Here is a 21,448-nt window from a genome sequence, read left to right as displayed (position 1 = left end):
AAAGAAAGAAAAGAAAAGAAATTTACACAGTCATCCTGAATGCCACATACATTTAGGAGGAATTCACAATAGCCAAAACAATTTTGAAAAATAGCCAAGTTGGAAGACTGGATTTATAAAGCTGTGCAATACAACAGAACTAAATCTTTGTACCCATCACCAGTAGGTTCTGACAGCAGTGCCTGGGTCATGTGATGGAGAAAGAATATTACCTTGAATAAATGGTCCTTGGAAAAAGAAATAGCCTCGTGCAGAAGGATGGATTTGGCTCCTCTTCTCAAGACATGTACTTTAGTCTCTTAGTTATATTTGATTGCTGTGATAAGACACCCTGACCAAGGCAGCTTATAAAGGAACATGTTTTATATGAGGGGTTATAGGTTCAGAAGATTAGGCCATCATGGTAGGGAACATGACAGCAGGAAGGGAGGCATGGCGCTGGAACAGCTGCTGAGAGCTTACATCTTGATTCAAGCACGAGGCACAGTGAAAGTTAGCTGGGAATGGCATGGGATTTTGAAACCTCCCCTCCTCCCCCACTGACACACCTCCCACCTCCTCCAACAAAGTTAACTTCCGAATCCTTCTCAAATAGTTCCACCAACCAGGGCCCAGGTATTCAAACACATGAGCTTACAGAGGACATTCTCATTCAAACTACCACAATTAGCTAAAATAGTTCCAATATCCAAATTAAAGAGCCAAAGCTACAACATCCTTAAAGAGAATACAGGAATACATTTCTGTGACACCGTGTCTTAGTTAGGGTTTTATGGCTGTGAAGAGACACCATGATCATGGCAATTCTTATAAAAGACAACGTTTAATTGGGGCTGGCTTATAATAGTTTCAGAAGTTTAGTTCATTATTGTCTTGGTGGGAAGCACGGTAGCGTGCAGGCAGACATGGTGCTGGAGAGGTAGCTGAGATTTCCACATCTGGATCCACAGGCAACAGAAGGACACTGTGTGCCACACTGGGCATAGCTTGAGCATATGAGACCTCAAAGCCTACCATCACAGTGACACACTTGTCCAGCAAGGCCACACCTACTCCAATCAAGGCCATACCTACGAATAATGCCACTCTCTATGGGTCTACGGGGGTCAAACCACCATATACTCTTAGTGTGCTGGTTTCAACTTGACACAAGGAGAGTTTTCAGGAAGAGGGAGCCTCAAGTGAGTTATAGCCTCCTATGAGACTGGCCTGTGGGCATCTTGTGTGTGTGTGCGTGGGGGGGGGGGAGTTTCTTGATTGTTAACTGATATGGGTGGGCCCAGCCCAGTATAGGCTGTCCAGTGACAAGTGGGCAGGTGGTCCTGGGCTATGTAAGAAAGGTAACTGAGGAAGCCATCAGGAGCAAGACAGGAAGCAGCCTCTTCCACAGCCTCTTTTTCAGTTTCTGCCCAGGATTCCCTGTAGGATGGACTCGGTAAGCCAAATAAACCCTTTCTTTCTCCAAGTTGCATTTGATCATGCATGGTGTTTATCGCAGCAACAGAAAACAAGCTAGGAGAATTAGCCATGATTAAAAAATATGTTAGCAACAACAACAAAAAAAAAAATTAAGAGAAACAAGACCTCATCACAAAGTTCTGTGTACCAAAGGATCCCATTGCTCAAGTGAGCACAACCCACAGGATGGGAAAAATGTTTTCAAATCACATATGTGGTAAAAATTCTTACAACTCAAGAGTACAAAAACAAGGAGGCCAATTTAAAAAATAAAGGCAAAGTACTCCAACAAACATCTCCCCAAAGAATATACACAAACGAACGAGAAGAACATGAAAAGCTATTTAACTTCCTTAGTCATCAGGGAATTGCAAATCCAAACCGCAGATACCACTTCACACCCACAGGATGGTTTTTAGCACAAAGAACAGTAAATAGCAAGTGCTATGGAAGAGTGGAGAAGCCCCACCTCCCTGACACTGGCAAACACAATACTGTGCAAAGAGTCAGGCCCAGCAGTTCCACTCCTGGGTATAAAACTGAGGGAAATGAAACCCATGTCCATGTACTCGGATGTTCCTAAAACCCCAACTCAGAAAGGAAAACAATTTGTGTTTCCCTCAGCCAATGACTGAATAGTGTGCTTGTCCAATGGAGTATTATTTGGTCAAAAAAGCAATGTAGTCTGATGTACACTATGCTATACTGTGACCTTGAAAATAAGTCTAAGTGAAAGAACCCACACACCATGCCTCTATTTACAGAAAATGTCCAGAATAGAAAAACTCAGAAATAAGAGGTAAACTGGTGGTAGTAGGCAGGGGGTGGAGCCGAGGAGGGCATGGGAGCATTTGCCTCTGAAGGGATGAGGTGTGCTGGAGACAGATGGGATGGTTGCACACCACCATGAATAGTTACTGACTTTGAAAATGATTATGGTGGTGAATGTTATTCCCATAAAACAAAGACTTACCAGCCGCACTGCCTTTAAATAAAGTGTTGACACATAAAAGAGGTCGTGAAATGCCGAGGGCCACTGACCTTGTTTCTCTGGGTTGCGGACCTGAGATGGTATATCCTGGACTTCCAGAGTCCATTCTCCTTCAGCCTTTTCTCCCCAGCAGTGGACGGTCATGAATTCCCAGTTTGTGAACCCCTCATTGGAAAAATCCAGCAGTCTGCAATTGGAAATGCTGAGTTAGAAAGCGAAGGGAAGGTCCAGCCTAAGGAGCCAGGCCTGGAGTCGGGGGTGGGGGGGAAGGGTTGGGACAGCTCAAGGAGAACGCTGACCCACCCAGATGGGGGTAGGAATTAGCTCTCTCTCCTACCATGTGGGCCCTAGGGAACTGAGTTCTGGTAGGCTTGTAGGTAAGTACCCTAAGCCATAGGACTGTCCCACTTCCATTATTTCACAGAATCTCCCTAACAGTTGGAAGGCAGGGCCACCTCCAGTGCCCAAATAGCAGACTGGACTGGCCCATGTGCTTCCCTGGGGGAGGCCTGGGGAAGGGGAAGAGGACATGTTCTCAACACATTCAGGTGGAGCTCGCCCACTCTTTGGAGATTTGATGAACCTCCCTTTTCCTTCCCAACTAGAAGGATGTATTGGCTGGTTTCCTTTGTCAATTTGACACAAACTAAAGTCATCCGAGAGAAAGGAGCCTCAGTTGAGGACATGCCCTCATGAGATTCAGCTATAAGGTGTTTTCTCAATTAGTGATCAACAAGGAAGGGCCCAGCCCATTGTGGTGCTATCCCTAAGCTGGTGGTCCTGGGTTCTACAAGAAAGCAGACTGAGCAAGCCGTAAGGAACAAACCAGTAAGTGGCAGCCCTCTATGGCTTCTGCATCAGCTCCTGCCTCCAGTTTTCCAGTTCCTGTCCTGACTTCCTTTGATGAATAGCAATATGGAAGTGTAAGCCAAATAAACACCTTTCTCCCCAATTTGCTTTTTGAACATGGTGTTTCACAGCAATAGAAACCCCTAACTAAGGCAAAGGTCTTCCCTCAGCTGTCTCCACAAGACCCTGGGCCTTCAGGCTCCTCCATTCTTCATAGTTCAAAGAGAAACAGAAAGCAACCACTACTGATTTCTTCCTCCTTTTCTGGCAGCATTGAGGGGGTGAACCCATGCCCTCGTGCGTGCCAGGCCTGCACAACACCACTGAGTTGCATTCCCGGCCCTCTTAAATTAGGCATTTCTATTTGAAGATGAGAATTTGCATTCAGGACTGGACTCTTATGCTGTTCATCAAGAGTTCAAATATGGAAGTTCTATTCCATTCTGGTTTGGGGCTCCCTGGACACTGGGAAATGACGTGGTGTTGTTCAAGGGAACATTCTTCACAGGGGAATCGTGCTAAGAAACTGCCAAGGTCAAGGTTGACTTACACACAAAGCCAAGTAGAACCTGACACACTGGAGCTAAAACAAGGGCGGTCTTGTGGATGCCGAGGCCCTTAGGAATGCCAGCTTTCAATGTGAACACTGGCAGGTTGAAATGCCTGCAGAGTCCAGGGAGAAGTGGAGTAAGGTAGAAGGTAACGGATCCCCAACCACAATCTTGATATCATGCACAGACTCTTGGCAAAACACCAAATTCCCAAGACCGGAGTAACGGCCAGGTGGCCCCAGGGCAGCGCTTTCAAGTACTCGCAGGCCCTGCTAGCAACCGTGGCATTCCTAACAAACCCACAGGGCCCATTCTGGGTCCCAGCGAGCTCAAGCACCTGGACTGAGAAGAGGGATGAGGAGGTTGGAGGGGTAGGGAATCAGAGCTGGTAGTGGGCATGTTAATAGTCCAGAGGGCTGGACTGATTTCAGCAGGACATGAGCAGTGGCCAAGCACATTAATCTGTATTATTATAACTGAGTCTTATTATAGTCTATATGCTTATGAATGCATGGAATGGCATATCCAGATGAGGAATAAAGAGAGGCCGAGTGCCTAGGTCCCAGAAGGGACCTGGATGGGCTGTGCAGAGGCTGGGATAAAAGCTTGCCTCGCCAGGCCAGAGCACAAGCCTGGATTCCCTGCATCCCTCTGCCTACACTGTCCCTAGCCCCCAGCCACCTTGAATACCTATGTCAGGACCTCTCAGGCAAGCTCTGCCTCAGAGGAAGTCACAAAGGAGTCAGAAAGTCTAATGCTGGAGCAGGCAGCATAAATACCCTGAGGCAAACCTGCCCTCCACTTGGTGTTAGTCAGGCTAGAAAAATGGGCCCTGGGAGGGTGAGCTTCCAAGTTATCAACAAATGCTAGAAATGTAGATCTTCAGACAATTTTTTTTAAATGCGGAAGCGAAACGTCACCATGCTTCAGCTTGCTGGCTCCCTCAGACGGCAGATGCCCCTGGTGGCCTCCCCCCATGTAGAAATCCAACAAGACTGGGCATGGCTGAGCACGGCTGAGGTCACCTTCAGGAGAGGAGATGTCTCCACGTTGATCTTCTGCTAGGGGAGGGCTCCTGGAACCAGTCCTTTACAGTTGCTCTAGGGCTTGGAACCCACCCACTATAGCTGCTCTAGGGCTGACTCCATTGGACCGAGGACAAAGCTGGTGCCAGGCCCATCACCGGCTGCTTGCTGGCCACCTGTGGGCTGCTGATCCCGGAGGCCCATAGAGGGCTGGAGGGCACAGTCCAGATCCCCTCTTCTTGGGACAGTGTTGCTGGCAACATCTCATCGCTCTCTGACAGCTATGTCTTATGCAATAAGAGTCATCCGGAGTGGTTAAGAAAAATGGTGGATCCTGTCTGACCTTGTTTTGTTTTTTGGGTTTTTCGAGACAGGGTTTCTCTGTATAGCCCTGGCTGTCCTGGAGCTCACTCTGTAGACCAGACTGGCCTCGAACTCAGGAATCTGCCTGCCTCTGCCTCCCAAGTGTTGGGACTAAAGGCGTGCGCAACCACCATCCGGCTCTGTCTGACCTTGTGAGAACATTTCCTACATACCTTACCTCCCAGGCTTCTGACATCCCAGGATAAGGGCAACAACAGACAGGGTGCACCTAGTCCCAGCTACTTCCTCAAGGGCTAAGGGACACATGCAAATTCTAGGAATACTGGGTTGTCTGTGAAACTTTTCACTCTGCTCCCTAGCTGGAAAAAGACAATATATATCCTAACTCTTCCTGGATTTCCTCTGGTTCCTACAAATGCCTCTGCTCTATTTACCTGAAAGCTATTTAAGTCCATCCAAGCACTTGCCATCATGCCCTAACTACACATAAGACATTCAAGGCATAACTGCACAGCGCAGTCTTCCACAAACCCTGCAGAGCGGAGGAAGCCAAATCACAGCTCAAGCCTTTGTCGGGGAAGGCTTTAGAAAACAACCTGGGCGCCTTCCCTGCACCTCACCAGCCACACCTAGCCCTCAGGAGCAGCTCAGACTGAGTGTATGTGTGTGTGTTTTGGGGGGTGCTCCCAAAGAAAAGCTAACATTGGGGCATCTTCGCTTAAGGGACAACCATATAGGATGGTCACAACCTTCATTGCACTTCTAACAGCAATGGGGCGTAACATGAACTCTACCCAACAGGCAACAACTCCCATTACTTCCTGAAGATGGAAGTGTCACAGGTCTGTTTCAAAGGCCTTGGCCTGCTCTTCAGAGTTGTAGGTCCTACTTGTATAGACCCAGAGAGATCCCTCATTTCCCTGTGCAGGGGGTCTTGCCAGAGTAAATCCAGAGTAAACAGGCCCTTCATGAGCAAAGGCTGGAGAGAGTAGCCTCACCTCTTTGCCAAAAGTTGAGACTTGGTTCCAGAGGGAGAAATCAGGTGGATCTGGAGATCGCCCCGGCGTGGGTGTGAGATAGAGATTCGGACTACCACATGCTCCAGGTACACCACACGCTGGTCTGAGTGGTCCGCACAGGCACTGGTCAGGGCTGTGGTCCGCAGCACCTGCACTATGGGGATGCTCCTGGGGAGAAAAAACAAGCACAGTGACGGATACCCAAGTCATCGTCTCGCACAGGGAGGATATGGACTTCAGTGCTGAGTCTGTCCCTTCCCTGCTGCGGCCTCTGGGCTCCCCTGGGGAGTCTCACTCTTAGGTGCTCCATTCTGATTACTGCTGGAAAACTTTACGGTTATAGATTTTTTTTTTTTTTTTATGTATCTTTATGCACACTTGGGGCCAATGTATCTGGGGACCTTCCCTTCGGAACCCAGGAATGACCTGTCTTTAAATAGCATTGCAGCCAGCTCACTTTCTCAAGAGCTTTAGCCTTGGAGAGAGCATTATAAATGCTGACCAACCAGCACAAGGCGCTGATGGGAAAGCTTACAAGGATTAAGTCATTCATCCGGGAGAAGGAAGGACTGCATCAATGTCACACAGCCTCAGTCTCTAGGCCATGTCTCCTTGGGTTAACCCACACTCGAGGGACCGATTTGCTGCTGCTGAATTTCCTGCAGTTGCTCTGCCTCCAGTCCATCTGCTGGAAGACTGCCAACCCATTGCCCCATGAAAGAAATGAATGATGGCACTTCCATGACTACTCATAAGGGCCCAGAGGCCCTTCTGCCACCTGGGATGGAAGCTGATGACAAGTCCATCTCCAGTCACTCAAAAATCATTCCTACCAGCTTTTGGAAACACAAAACAAGACACAAACCCTGTGCCTACAAGCTGCTTTGAGAGTTCGTGTCTCTAAAAGCTTGGCCCCTTCCCACCAATTTGTAAACTGAATAAAGATGGCATTCTTTGGTGAGAACCTGATTGCCACCCAAGAGCACATTAGTAATTCCCTGCTACATGGCCTGAGTTGGGAAATGCTTTCCCTCTGTGCAGGGCTTCCCTCTAGAGGGTCCCGGAACAAACATGTGCTTGGAGTCTCTTAGGAATGGATTTGCTGGGCTCTACTGGGCCTGAGTCATAAGAAAACATTCAAAACAGCTAGAAACGGTGATGTAATGCCCCAGAGACTCTAAATATTTGAAAAACACACTTTGCATGTACTATAAATTGACTTAGAGGCTGGATTCTTTCATTGCTTTCTCCAAGCTTTACTGTCTGAGTTTATTCGTCAGGCTCCCCATCACTGTGGCAGATCCAGAATAAAGCAGAAAGTCCCAGAGAGGCCCACAGGGCACACACACCCTTTCAGGTAAAGTATTCACCTATAGTATCTTGAGTATATACTTAAAAGAGAAACTGAGCATATTGGTGACAAACGGTTCCTTAGTGATGGGGAAACAGGGTCACTGGTGCCCTGCCCCAGGGCTTTGAAATGTGATGCCCCAAGACCCAGGAGCAAGGTCACTCTCCTAACCTTCTAACACTTTCCAAAGTAGAATAGCAGCACCAAGGCAAACAAAGTTCTAACCAAGATTAAAAGTTTTCTTCCTCAGCCTTTTACTAACTGTCAGAGAGAGCAATCACCACTCTAGAATAGACCTAGAATCCTATTGGGAAAACCTGGATCATACAGATAAGGACCCAAGATGTAAGCGAACAGGTAGAAGACATGACAGCCAAACACTGTTGCCTGGCCACTGCCTCACGACTGTCCAGCTCAGGGCTCAATGCACCCAGACCTAGAGGAAAAACTCATTTCACTTAGCTTCACTTGTCTCAGGGGTTCCTGCTAAGGGACTCTGGCTACTGGGAGAGGACTCTGGGCTGGTCTCCCCCATAGGGAGCCAGTCTGCTGCAGTGCCAGGCTGGTGGGCCAGTGGGCAGTTCGGCCCCCCACAGGAATTAATGGTGTCTCTGTCTTGGTTTTCACAGCCAAGATATTAAGCTTCTCTGGGGCAGGGGACCAACCTGCTTGGGGCACAAAGCTAACTGTAACAATTAGTTTTTATGTGAAATTTCTTTAACTGGGAAATCACTCAGCCATCAGGATTCCTGCAAGTTCAATGGGAGGGTAGCAGTCTGGATGTTCCTCACTGCAAGGGAGAGATACTCCTTTTCTTTATTTGAGTGGCTGGTTTATTTCTCTTTTTCTTTTTTTTTTTTTAAATGTACTTTTTTTTTCTTGGATATTTTCTTTATTTACATTTCAAATGTTTTCCCCTTTCCAGGTCTCCTCTTCTGAACCCCTCTATTCCATCCCCCCTCCGCCTGCTTCTATGAGGGTGCTCCCCCACCTATCCACTCCCATCCTCCTGCCCTGGCATTCCCCTACACTGGAGCATTGAACACCTTCAGGCCAGAGGGCCTCTCCTCCCACTGATGTCCAACAAGGCCATTCTCTGCCACATATGTGGCCAGCGAAGGGTGAGATAGTTCACTGCTTCCCGTACTTTCTCTCCTCTTCTGCTGCTAAAGCAAATAGCTTAACACTCCAACTAAGGGACTTGTACGTCTCTTAATGAAAAGCAAAACGAAGGAGCCTTTGAGATGGTCAAAAGAGCCAAGCTATAATTGTCCTTGCTTTCAACAGAAACTCCAAGAAGACATGATGAAGCCAACTCCCCAAAAGCCACTTAACTCCAAGACAGAATGTAAAAGAGTTCATGAAAAGGAAACCCTGTTCTGCAATCACTGCAAAGACAATTCAGAAAATGTGAGTCAAGTGTGAATTCATGTTTGTTGTTTGTTTAAAAATCCATAGGGACTGTTTGTCCCATGAGCACTGTTCTTTAATCATGAAAATTGATTTAGAAGATTCTAAAGTTCCCGACTGCAAAGGCTTCTCTGCAACTAAACTCTAAAGTTGTCTTGTGTGGAGTCATCTGCCAAGGGTCCTAGTGGATCTCAACGAATTAAAGGATGGGCCTCTGCTTAAGTGAGGGGCTCTGTAGATTTGGATGCGATTGCTAAGGACACAGAGATGCCATTTCCCATCCAGCCACACTTCAGGAGTGATTATTCATCTCCTGATGGTCTCCTTGCATCCTCGAGTCTCTGGGCCCAGCCCATTCTGAGGAGGCAGAGGGCTACTGGATGGTAGCCATCATAACAACAGCCCAGTACATCCACCCATGCTACTAATATGGCGGCCTCCTAGTTCTCCCCAATATATAAAGATATAGAAGAATCCTAGTTTTATGACACTTATGACAGACTAATACTGAAAGATAAGTGTTCTCAAGTAACTAAGTAGTAGGAAAGAGTAAAAGAAGGCAGACCCCAGTCAGAAACCCTCTACGCTGGGACTTCCTAAGCCATGACTTTTAGTTTCATCTGAAGACCGCACTCCAGCTGCTGCACCCTTGCCCTAGCATGTCAATGATGCCTTTCCACTCTGCAGGGTTGGAGGCAAGAATTGTCTAGCCCTTGTTTCTCATCAGCCAATTCTGAAATCATGTTGAAATACCTGTGGGACTAGAGAGATAACGGAGTCCTTCTCTCTGGTATATTTGTCATCTGGCTGGGGAAGATGGGGTAGCTGACCCACTGAGGCCCCACAGAGCCGAAGCTGGTCAGGGAATGTTTTTCACTGAACTTCTAAAGAGTAGTGAGTGAGTAGGTGGGAGCATTCACTGGAGTGCACATAGTAAATTCAAGTAGGAGAAAATAACTCTACAAGTTACTGCCCAGATCTATGTTCTAGAGTTAATGCTATCATCTTAAATAAAAACCACTTTGTTAATGATATATGATATCATTAACACTCATGAGTGTGTTTATATTTGGGGCTGGGGTAAGGTTGAGACAGAGTCATATGTAACTGAGCTGGCCTTGAACCAACTATGTACTTGAGGATAACCTTGAACTCCTGATTTTCCTGCCTCTACCTCTGGAGCACTGGGATCACATGCCCAGCTAGATGAAATTACTTTTGATTATTAAACCATAGCATGATGTTTAGGCTATAAATAAAATGTAGCAACAAACGCAAGCCTCTTCTATACTAATGTATCCATAATTAATTGGTCTATAAAATACATCATGTTTATATTTGTAGCACACCCTTTTCTTCTATGTCCAGGGCTAACAGCAGCCTGAGGTTCAGGCTGATAGGAAGTTAAAGCAGACATTAAATTGAAATCCAGTCAGTTCTTGTTGTTTGGATTCTGAGTTTGCATTTTTGCCGGCTCACTAGAAGTTATTTGTATCCTCAAGTGTACCTCCATGGTCCTTGGTGGACATACACAGAGTAGCAAAGTCACCCAATACACAGGCACATCTCAACTGAGGTCAGGCCAGGTCATGATCTGCATCCTGTTTCAGCTTTCAGACTGTAAGTAGGCTCCCATTTCACTCTCTAGAAATATCATTTCCATTTTTATGCTTTTTGTTGGAGTTTTGCTGCTTGTAAGCTCCGTCCCCAAATATCCCAACAACTGGATAAGATGTTGTCTAATGCTCTTGGGCTCCAAAAGGCTACATTGTGTCCTATAGGAAATTAAATGTGTGGTATGCACTTCAGGCAGGAGTGAGGATGCTCGAGGCTCTGAGTTCAAAGTCAGCGAGTCACCAACAGTCAGTTCAAGAAGGCATCTCTAGATAGCAATCCATACAGTGAAACTGCCACCATTATCTGTCATTCACATATGAACATATCACATGTGATACACAGAGTATCATAAGCAGGGCAGAGATCCCAGAAATAAAGAAACGCAGAAAGGGCAGGATCCAATTAACCTAGAGCCAGTTCTAGACAGGCGTCTATGAGTTGAACATCTATTGTATAGATCATCCTCAACATTCATAAATGGAGTTAGGGGGAGAAGGGAAGGAGAGTGGAGAGAGAATAAGAAGCTTGAAATAAAAGAGGTCAAAAGAAGCAAAATTCTGAATGGGAATCTTCAAAAGCAGTAAAGCTTTAAGATGCACAGGAATGTTAAGTTCTCTTGCTTTCTGCTGGCTTAGCTGACTCTTCTTCTTGTAGCCTCTCCACCATCAAGTTGGGAGCCATGAGTTGTAGTGAGTTGGCCTAACACTGCTTGTATTCTAATACTAGTTTGCATCTTCAAAAATTGTTTGCCCCAAAGTCCACAAGCATAGCATGGAGGAACCATGCCCCCAGTTAATTCTGATTGGTAAATAAAGACAGCAGCAGCCAATAGCAGGGGAGAAGAGACAGAGGTGGGGTTTAGGTTTCCTGGGCTAGGGACCATAAGAAAGGAGGAAGAGAGATAGGGAGACACTATGCACTAGGGGCCAAGAAAACATGGCCCACAGGGCTGCCTGGTTGGAGCTAAGAGCAGCCCAGATGAAACATCGTAAGTAATAACTTGGGTTATGGATAGGAGGTAGATTCTAACAGTATGGAGTGTAGGCAGCTGCCCAGTTATTGTGCTGTTTAAGGCATATTAAAATATAAAGGCTGTATGTGTGTCTTTTTTCCAGGAACATAAATGGTCAAAGGCAGGAAGAAACCCCATGCCAGGATATTTTTAAAATATCTTTTACTACAATAGGTGTCACAGACTGCCTCACAGAGTCTGGAGTTTTTAAAATGCAGGGAAGTTCCATTGGCCAGAAAACCCAATGGGTCAACTGTGATTTTAATAATTCAAAGGAATTATAGTAGGTTTGGCTTTCCTTTTCACTTGAATAAAAGCTATGAAAGGATTCACTTTGCCCTTCTCTTCACAGAGATTCAAAAGCCATTCTGCACAGATAGGAGTCACAGCGTATGATCCCATTTACCATCCTCCTATGGAAGAAAGGCACTAAATCAGTGGTTCTCAATCTGTGGCTTTCAACCCCTCTGGGGATGAATGACCCTTTCACGGAGGTTGCCTAAGACCACTGGAAAACACAGATATTTACATTACCATCAGAAAACTCAGATACATTTATATTAAGATTTATGACAGTAGCAAAATTACAGTTACAAAGTAGCAACAAAAATAATTTTATGGTTGGGGGTCACCACAACTGTATCAAAGGGTTGCAGCAAGAGGAGGGTTGAGAACCATGGCTCTAAATAGATTAAAATTACTTGTGACCCAAAGCAGGTAAAGATATATTTAACCAACATGTGCTTGGATATCACAGGGACAGTAATCCAGGCCACATTTAGGTTTTCATCCAGTAATACCAACAGGGCCCTAGCAAGGCAGCCTCTGCTGTCCTTAGGGTCATGTGACTGTCCCTTGCTCTTTCATTTAGAGTTAGCACCCGTGGGAAAACTGTCCATGACAGCCTTGGACTACAGTCCCTGTGGAGGAAGCTTTGGTTCTAGTCTTGTCTACTGTGGGGTTTGGAGGTGGGGTGGGGACAACAGGCTGTAGAGTCTACTCAGCAAGGTCCAGTAAGAGCAGAGGCCCTGTTCCTTCAGCTGTCACCTATGACGCTCTTTCAGTGGTCCTCTTTCTTGATGGGTTCCCTGACCTTACCCTAAGGAACTTTTACTTAAAGCCACGTGTCCCTAGACATTCAGTATCCAGATTAGAAACATCCTGAGTCCCATCTGCTAAGTTCTTTCCTACACCAGGGAAGCCTTTTCCTCAGATTACAAAGACCCAAGGTTAGCTTTCTCCTGGGCAGGCGTGTGTGCGGTCCTGTGTCTGTTGTGACAGTCATCATAGGTGGAGCCACATGCTCCAGCCCTTCCCACTCCCTGTTGTCAGCCCCTCTGCTCCTTTCAACCTGAGCGAACCTTTCAGGGGTGCACAGGAGAAAGTCACTCAACAGAGAGGGGCCAGGGGCTACTGAGTGCCAGTACCATGTGATCTTTGGGGGCACAGTGGCTTGATGCTAATTTCTAAGAAAGGCTAGTTGAGGAGGAAGGATCCATAGTGAGGGGAGTCCCTGTCAGTCACTGTCCTTGTTAATGAGGTTCTGTCTTCCTGAGTGATAGGACTTACCCTGTTCAAAAGGAGGAGGTATCCCACTCAGGGCTGGGACAGGAGCTGTTGTCCTACACAGAGGGATGAACGGCCCAATAACACCCTAGCCACTCCAACTCAGGACCCTATACAATATCACCCTAGTTAATAGTCGGTACAGTCATAATGCCTTTCAGACCCTGAACTTAAAGTCTGGTGCATATAATCTTTGACCTTTGGTCACAGCAGGGTAGCGCTTCCTTTCATCGAGAAGAAAAAAAAATAAGGTCAACATGCTCCATACAATACACAGTTATACACACAGATGTTCTTCCTCTCTGGCCCCCTCCTCTCCAGTTCTCTCTCTCCCTCTTGCTCTTTTGTGCTCACTCTGTCGGGCAATGGGAAGCAGCTGAAGCCAGATTTAAGGCATAAAAGCCTAGGTACTATCAAAAGAACAACTCAGAAGGAGGCCAAAGAGCAGTCCCTGGCGTGTGAGGGTGGTGCTGGTGGTAAACGCATGTGTCTATATGGGAAACTTCCAGTCCATTTGAAGCCAGGTGATCTCAGCTGAGGAAAGCTGGGTATGGGAGGCTTGCAGCTAAGAGACGGGGGTAGGGGGTAAAACTGAGGGTGGGAGGTGGGGTGGGTGTCAGCATCCCAGGTCCAGATGCCTGAACCCCTCTTCTGTAGCCTGACTTCAGGAGAGCTACAGCTCTGCAGGAGATGACACAGTGATAGAGAGGGACTATCTGCTCCCACTCCAGGTGATACTGTCCCCTCTGAAGGCCCTTATGTCCTTAGGAACAATCAAGTGTTGGAGTCAGGCAGGCGGTCTGAGACAGGAGGTTGGCTGAAAATTCCAGACAGAGTCAGAAACAGCAGAGGGGAAAGAGGATTTTCCTTTAGAAACAGAAGTCCGATTCTTGTTCCCTTTTGGAGTCTGTAGGGTCCTTACTTCCCTCAAAGGACAGGAACAATGTCATACTGTATGTTATGGTGGGTTCCCTCAACCTATGCTGTCTAGACTCTGTGTGCTTTCACTCAAAAAAACAAAATAAAATAAAAATAAAAACAGCCACTCGCCACCGAGGCACCACTTGATCATCTTAAACAGATTTCTGGCAGGAAAAGAATGCTTCATTCAGGAGCCGCCCCAGCTGGGGAGCAGGGTGGGAGGGAGGTGGGCAGCAGGGCAGGGCAGGCAGGACAGCAAGAGCCAGGCTCCCCTGAGTGGCTGCTCCCAGCAGACAGTCAGCATAGGCAAAGGCCTTCTTTATCCCACCACGGCTCTATCCTTCTCGAGCTTAGCACAGACGCTTTGGGGAGGACATAAAGCCTGAAGAAGCCCACAGTGAGACCTGTTTTGCTTGCTGGCTGGTAGACCTGTCTGGTCTTAGAGTGATGGCCCCAGTAGCGGTGGGTCCAATTAGCCACAAGCTGGAAACATAATGTTTTGAAAGGTCCTTCCATTGGCTACTCATCCAGCAAATGTTCTCTGAGCTCCCAGAGTCTTCGAGGCAAGCTTACAAAACACAACTCTCAATATCTCGTGTCAAAAGAGCTTAATATTAGAGGTGTACAAAAGAGCTTAATATAAGAGGTGTACATGTTCATGCAAGAGATGAGCTCAAAGAAGTGGTCTGCTCTTTTACTGACTGAGCCATCCCTGGCCCCTGGTTTTTGGTTTTTCGTATTTTCGTGCTGGGGATGGAACCAAGAGCTTTACACGTGCTAGGCAGGTGTTCAGCTAGAGCTACATCTCCTGCCCTGCTAATTACCCCATCAAGTCTCATTCAAGCCCGTATTACCCAAAGGTAACAAAACATCATGTTCACATTCTTAGAAAGCACAGCTGCAATGATACAGACTTCTGAATGGAGTAGGCATCAGATTCACAGTCAGGTGTTTGTTATTTTGTCTCAACCAATACATGTAACTGGTTTAAAAAATTTCCTCCAAAGAGTAGCACAGAAAAGGAGATGAAGCCAGGGTCCTGCAGCCCCCTGCTCCAGGCCTGCTTAAACATCCCAGTGCTAAAGCCTTCAGAAGGTTTATGGGACTGGATAAAAGCAATGTAGAGATGTGCAGTTCATGAGCCCCTCCCCCGACTAGCCTGCAACAGAGAAAGGGCAGGCCTCACTGCTCTCATTCACACACAAGCTCTAGCTAGGGCAATGGGGCTAGGCTGTGGCTATGGTGACCTCTTAGCAGGTGGAAGAGGAAGGATCCTGTGGCTGTTTCTTTTGTATCCCAGTGGGCAAAGCAGATCTCTGGTCTGGTTGGCTACGCTAACCCCATGGATGAGATGTTCCAATACAAAGCTGAGGGATTCACACTGAGAAACTGACCTGCTACACTGGCAAAACCTGCTACAAAAGGACAGGAGGCCTCTAAACAGTCGATCTGAAAGGGCATCTTCTAGCTGCACAATACCTTAAGAGAAAGCTCAGGCACATCTAGCTGGAAAGTGCCCATGTGATCCTCCCTGCTTGTGAATAGAGGGTTAAACACCTCCCCCCTACCCCTGCTACACAGCCAGGTCTCATGAGAAGTCACTGGTGTCAGGGCAAAGCCTTACCTGGGCCTTTTGTCTGCGGTGGCCACACACATGTGCTGGGATGGTACTGCCGTCCACTTCCTCGCCTCTAGAACCAGAGCTTCGGCATCCACCAAGCCAAATCCATAGAGATGGCTAACTGAAAAAACAGGGCCTTCAGATCTAGCTTCTCTTGCCTCCCCCAGGAAGGGAGCTGTCCCCAACTCTATGGATCTCAGGCGTATACAGTAGCTATCACCTCAAGGTCCCTCCAAGGTGATGACAGATCCCCCTGAGAGCTGGTCACAGGTCCAGCTTCGTTATCCTCTGAACTGAACTCTTTCAGTTCAGACATGTATCCCACTCTGGAAGAGAGTCCAGAACTTTCCTCTGGGAGGATAAGGTTGGGTTTCTTTATAGGAGGTCCTGCCACTGTATGTGGCCCTGAAACTCAGACTAGACAAGACAAACAAACCCGAAAGCCTGAGACCTGGGTGTTGGTACTGGGCTTGGCTTGCACAGGCCTTGGGTAGGATCTCCAGCAACAACCCTTAAAAATCCAGGCACATGACTATGATGTGCAACAAAAGCAATAAGGGAAAGAAAGCTGGTGTTTTAAAAATAATTTTCTTCTGCTACTGACTCTCAGAGTTCTCGGGACAACAGCACACAGTCAGGAGTGCTTGTGGGGCTGAGCGGATCTAGGATTTGACTTGGTCTAGAGAGGTTTCAAAGCTTAATTTCAGGGCAAGGTCAAGACCCAATACAATCTATTTTCCTTTTTAATTAGACCAAGATGGAAACAGAGGGCAAATGTTACAGTATACCACCAGCTGCAATTGAAGACAGATGAGGCTCAGTCAATGACCTCTTTATTCAAAGGCGTGTCCCCTGCTACTCTACTCACAATGGCAGTGCTTGACCTATATGTACAGATAGTGGTATCAGGCTTGGTGTCATAATAGTAGGACCTGAGCTTCAGAAAAGGGGACAAGTTGCCTCTGACACATCATGGCGGACAGAAATGTTTTTCAAGTACTTCTTGCCAACTTCCTTCTTGGAGACCCCGAATCATGTCCTGACCTTGGAGCTATGTTACCACACTGAGTTGGCAGAGGCCCTGTGTGCCTTTAGTTATTTTTACTACAAAGGGGCTGGCTGGCAGCAGGTTTAGAGATCAGAAGGAAATTACGCAACTACCTCAATGTCTTTTGCTGTACAGACGGGAAAACTGAAGGTAAGCACCAAAAGGGCTTTGAATTCATGACACCACCCCCACCACCCCACTATGATGTCCTGAGTGCGAGGACTGCAGGCACATGCCTTCATGGCTGGTTCCAAAGTTGCCTTGTAAATCACATTTCTTTGTGAAAAACAGAAATCAGGGGGCAAATGGAAACAAGACTATTAAGCAAACCATTAGGGACCTGGACTCTGGGACACTCAGGCTGCCCTTCATGCCAGTGTGTGCTCTGGGAATCTGTCCTTAAATCATTGCAAAGCATTTTAAATTCCTGCAACACATAGTCCTGTAACCGTGACTGTTACTTGGGCGTCTCTCCCAGCCCACCAGGAGCCCCCCGCACCTTTATGCCCAGCTCCGTTGACTTTCCAGTCACTCGCCTTCAGATGAGCTGGCCGTGACGTCTTCACTAGTAGGTGCTGCACATCCCTCCAGGTCAACTGGTTGCTGCAATGATATAGTAGAGTCCATTGAAGTCACTGGGGCTGACTAGGCAGGACATTCCCAGGAGGTGTGGGAGGCAGCCCAGGGCTCAGTTTGCCTATCTCCACAAGGGTTCGCTTTGTAACAATAGTTTCCCAGCAACTGAACCCTAAGCTGAAAGAGTTTAAAGGGTCTAAAATCTAGAGGCATAAGAAACTCGCTCCGACCACCAAACCCACCTGAGTTTGTAAAAGACATTTTGGAAGTGGAGAAAAGAGAACTGTTAGTGTCACTGAAAATGCTTATCGAGTGCATCAAATAATTCTGTCATCACACACAAGGTTATGGTAAGCTGGGCTCCGTTCTATGGGCAAGCTGGGCTGCAGACTGTAGGGATTCAAAACTTACAACACTTATTTTCAGTGCACATAGAAACATGCCATCCAAGAACGTATGGCTCCCAGTGTTATTCACGGACCGTATTTCTTGGATTTTAAACACCTCTGAAATCAGGCTCCATCATTCTGCCCATCTAATTGCTTGGCCCCCTGCAATGAGCCTGTACCCTGCCTGGGAGGGCTAAGCTTGGTCCTGGCTATTCTTATTGTCACTTCCAATTCAAAATAGCTTCTAGGGTAAAAGACCACCACACTACATGTGCAACATCTAAGAAATCTAAAAATGCTAGGGTGGCAGCACTTGTAGTCTTTCAGGGACCATTTTATACTCCAGAGTCCCATATTTGATGAGAACAGTGTTTTTCATACTGTCACTGAGTAGAGAAAAGCAGAAAATGAAACCCCTACTCCTGTCATCTCCTTTGCATTAGTTGTCATGGAATCTGGATATCTGAACGCAGAAGCCTTCTGCAAGGGATGCTTTAAATAGAGTTCATGTAGCAGCTACTTCAGACCCTCCACGAGTAGGAATATATTTTTTGTAATGTAAGCCTAACAGCTGGGTGAAAAGCTTGACGCACACGTTCACAGGTCTACCCACAGTTGAACCAAGAAATACTTGTAAATGTTTTATTAAGTGGGCATTATCTAAAGTATCTTTTGATCAGAATATTAGCCAAGGACAAATGAACGTCCTTTTTATCCCCCTCTAGTCTATCTTTTCAGCACAGTTGAAGTGAATGACCAGGATAGTCTTCAGGAGCTTACTCTGTGTCCACATCTGTCTGTTATGGATGCTTGCCTGTGCCACACATGCTCCTACAGCAGAGGTGAACCCATGACGGGGGTGGGGGGAACTCAAGTGCCACCTGGAGGAGCAGCTGCTAGAAAGGATGGCTTTGTGTGAGGAAAATCACCCGACCCTGGCCACCACCTTAGGACCATGCCTGCTTAGGCCTACAGTAACACACACATTTTCCAATGTCTCAAGTGTGAGTGCTAAAGCAACCCATAGTTTACCATTTTCAACATTAAATACAGTTCGGGGGCATTAGGTACATTCGCACTGTTGGACAAACATTATCAGCACCCACCCCAGACTCCTTCATCTCCCCAGACTGAAACACCATCAAACACCAACTCTCCATGCAGACTTTCTCCACCTCTGCGAACTACCACCAACCTACAAACATGACTTTTAAAAGACATCTACTAGGAAATCAACAACAACAACAACAACAATAATAATAAATAATAAACTTCTATTATCTCATTTTGGATGACTTCCTCAAGGTTCATCCACACTATAACATGTACTAGCTTTCTTTCTTTTCTTTCTTTCATTTTCTTTTTTCTTTTTTTGGTTTGTTTTATTCAGACAAGGTTTCTCTGTGTTGTATAGCCTTGGCTGTCCTAGAACTTACTCTGTAGACTGGGCTAGTCTGGAACTCACAAAAATCTACCTGCTTCTACCTCCAAAGTGCTGGGATTAAAAGCATGCACCACTACTGCCTAGTGAGTTTCCTCCCTTTTTAAAAAAAATTTATTAGACATTTTCTTTATTTACATGTCATACAATATCTCCTTTCCCAGTTTCCCCTCCAAAAAAACCAGAAAACAAAAACAAAAACAAACCCCTGTTCCCTCTCCCCTCCCCCTGCTCACCACCCCACCCTCTCCTGCTTACTGGCTCTGGCATTCCCCTACACTAGGGCATAGAACCTTCAGCAGAGGGCCTCTCCTCCCATTGATGACTGACTTGGCCATCCTCTACTATACATATGGTGCTAGAGCAGTTAGTCCCACCATGTGTACTCTTTGGCTGGTGGTTTAGTCCCTGGGAACTCTGAGGGTACTAGTCAGTCCATACTGTTGTTCATCCTAAGGGGCTGCAAACCCTTCAGCTCCCTGGGTCTCTTCTCTAGCTCCTTCATTGGGGACCCTGCATTCAGTTCAATGGATGGCTGTGAGCCTCCACTTCTGTATTAGTCAGGTACTGTCAGAGCCTCTCAGGAGACAGCCATATCAGGCTGGATTGTCCTTCCTTCAGTCTCTGCTCCATAGTTAGTCTCTGCAACTCCTCCCATGGGTATTTTGCTCCCCCTTCCAAGAAGGAATGTTTCCTCCCTTTTTGATGGTAAATAATATTCTACTTCATGGACTGGTCACATTTTGCTTATTGAGCCGCCTCCACGGACACCTGAGTTGCTGTGAATGTAGGTGTCTGTCTGGGGTCCCTCACTCTGTTCTTCTGAGCATATACTCAAAAGTGTGATTACTATGTCATATGGCAATTTGGTGTTTACTCTGAGGGGTGGTTGGCACTCTTTTTCCATAGTGGCTGCTCTAGCCATCTTTGCTTCATGAGCTCCCATGCTCCTGGTTTTCCTACCAGGAGCTCAGCTGATATGGGAGTCTCAGGCACACTTTCCCTCTGGAACACACCTAAGGTTCCAGATCTAGTCTCGTCGGGTTCTTCTCTTGTGTTCGTGTTGTTCTGCCTGCTTACACACACACTACTGACAGGAAGAGGATCTAGAAACTACCTCATCAGGATGAAATATACTTTTCTCCCTCTAGGGGATGTCTGAGAAATACTGAGTGTCTAAAGTAGATTTCTCCTTCTTCCTTTCTGTACAGGGATTGAACTTGGGGCTTGACTCATTCCAGGGAAGCACTCTATAGCCCTAGTCCAACAACAACAACAACAAAAGTGGATAGGATATCCAGAATCTGCCCTAAACTAGGGGGAATTCTTAGATTGCCTGCTGGCCTTGTTCTTACCGCTTATGGTCCACAGATCCTCCCACCTCCACTGGACGTGCCTTCTGCTAGAATAGTGGTTCTCAACCTTCCTAATGCTGTGACCCTTTGATACAGCTCCTCATGTTGTGGTGACCCCCAACCATAACATTATTTCATTGCTATTTCAGAACTGTAATTTTGCTACTGTTGTGAATTATAATGTAAATATCTGATGTGTGATCCCTGTAGGGATTGCAACCCACAGGTTGAGAACCATTGCCCTAGGACCTTCATCTATGATGCTGAGAGATGGGAGAAAGCAACGCAGAGACAACACTTCCTGGACCCACTGGACTCCGCAGTCCAAGTGTCCTAAACTCAGTCCTAGACACCATTTGTCCCTCCTAGACCAATACCACCTCCAGAAATTTCTAAAGAAACTCTCCCTTAAATGAGGTTTGCTTGAATTAAACCTGCAAATCTTCAACCCTGTCAGTTTCCACTGGTCCACAGGCAAGCTTCCTAGGGCAACCAGTCATGAAGCAGGGCGTGTTTTCTACTTAGGTCTGACTAACAAAATTCCTTGCATGTTTTCAATAAGGAATGGAGGAAAATAGAGAGTGATGAATTGCTAAGTATGAGAATACAACTTTCCACACAAGTAACTAATTACTGCAGAGCCCCAGGACACAGAAGCTAACATTTGGGGGCGGGGGAAGCTGGAAATTGAAAATATTTAGCTGTTTTTTGCTAAATTGGTAGCATTTGAGTATTTTGGTCTTTAGCTAAGTGGAAATCAGCATGCAAGCATGCATAATTACAAGGATTTACACATCTCAAATATTCTCTCTGAATCACTTAAAAACTCATCTAGAACAAAGGATTACTACAAATGTTGGGTTGTTATGTGACAGTTGATGTCTCCACAGTTGCACACAAGGTGTTTTTATTTGGATGGGGAAT

General features: G+C 46.5%; 1 protein-coding gene across 2 annotated transcripts in view; it reads right to left on the bottom strand.

Annotated features, from left to right (window-relative positions):
• The window catches only part of Pcsk6 (proprotein convertase subtilisin/kexin type 6), a 190,090-nt gene that overhangs the window by 64,651 nt on the left and 103,991 nt on the right, over positions 1 to 21,448 (bottom strand). For both annotated transcript variants that reach the window (XM_031386912.1, XM_031386913.1), the window contains exons 10-13: positions 17,263 to 17,366; positions 15,719 to 15,836; positions 6,197 to 6,385; positions 2,500 to 2,636 (exon numbers count right to left, since the gene is read on the bottom strand). In XM_031386912.1, coding sequence (XP_031242772.1) covers positions 2,500 to 2,636; positions 6,197 to 6,385; positions 15,719 to 15,836; positions 17,263 to 17,366 — 548 coding nt within the window. The remainder of the gene's footprint in view (positions 1 to 2,499; positions 2,637 to 6,196; positions 6,386 to 15,718; positions 15,837 to 17,262; positions 17,367 to 21,448) is intronic.

Source organism: Mastomys coucha, unplaced genomic scaffold (genome assembly GCF_008632895.1).
Source record: "Mastomys coucha isolate ucsf_1 unplaced genomic scaffold, UCSF_Mcou_1 pScaffold21, whole genome shotgun sequence".
In the NCBI taxonomy this organism is placed as follows: Eukaryota; Metazoa; Chordata; class Mammalia; order Rodentia; family Muridae; genus Mastomys; species Mastomys coucha.
The sequence above is the reverse complement of the archived record's forward strand: the minus strand, read 5'-3'. Positions and strand labels throughout refer to the sequence as shown.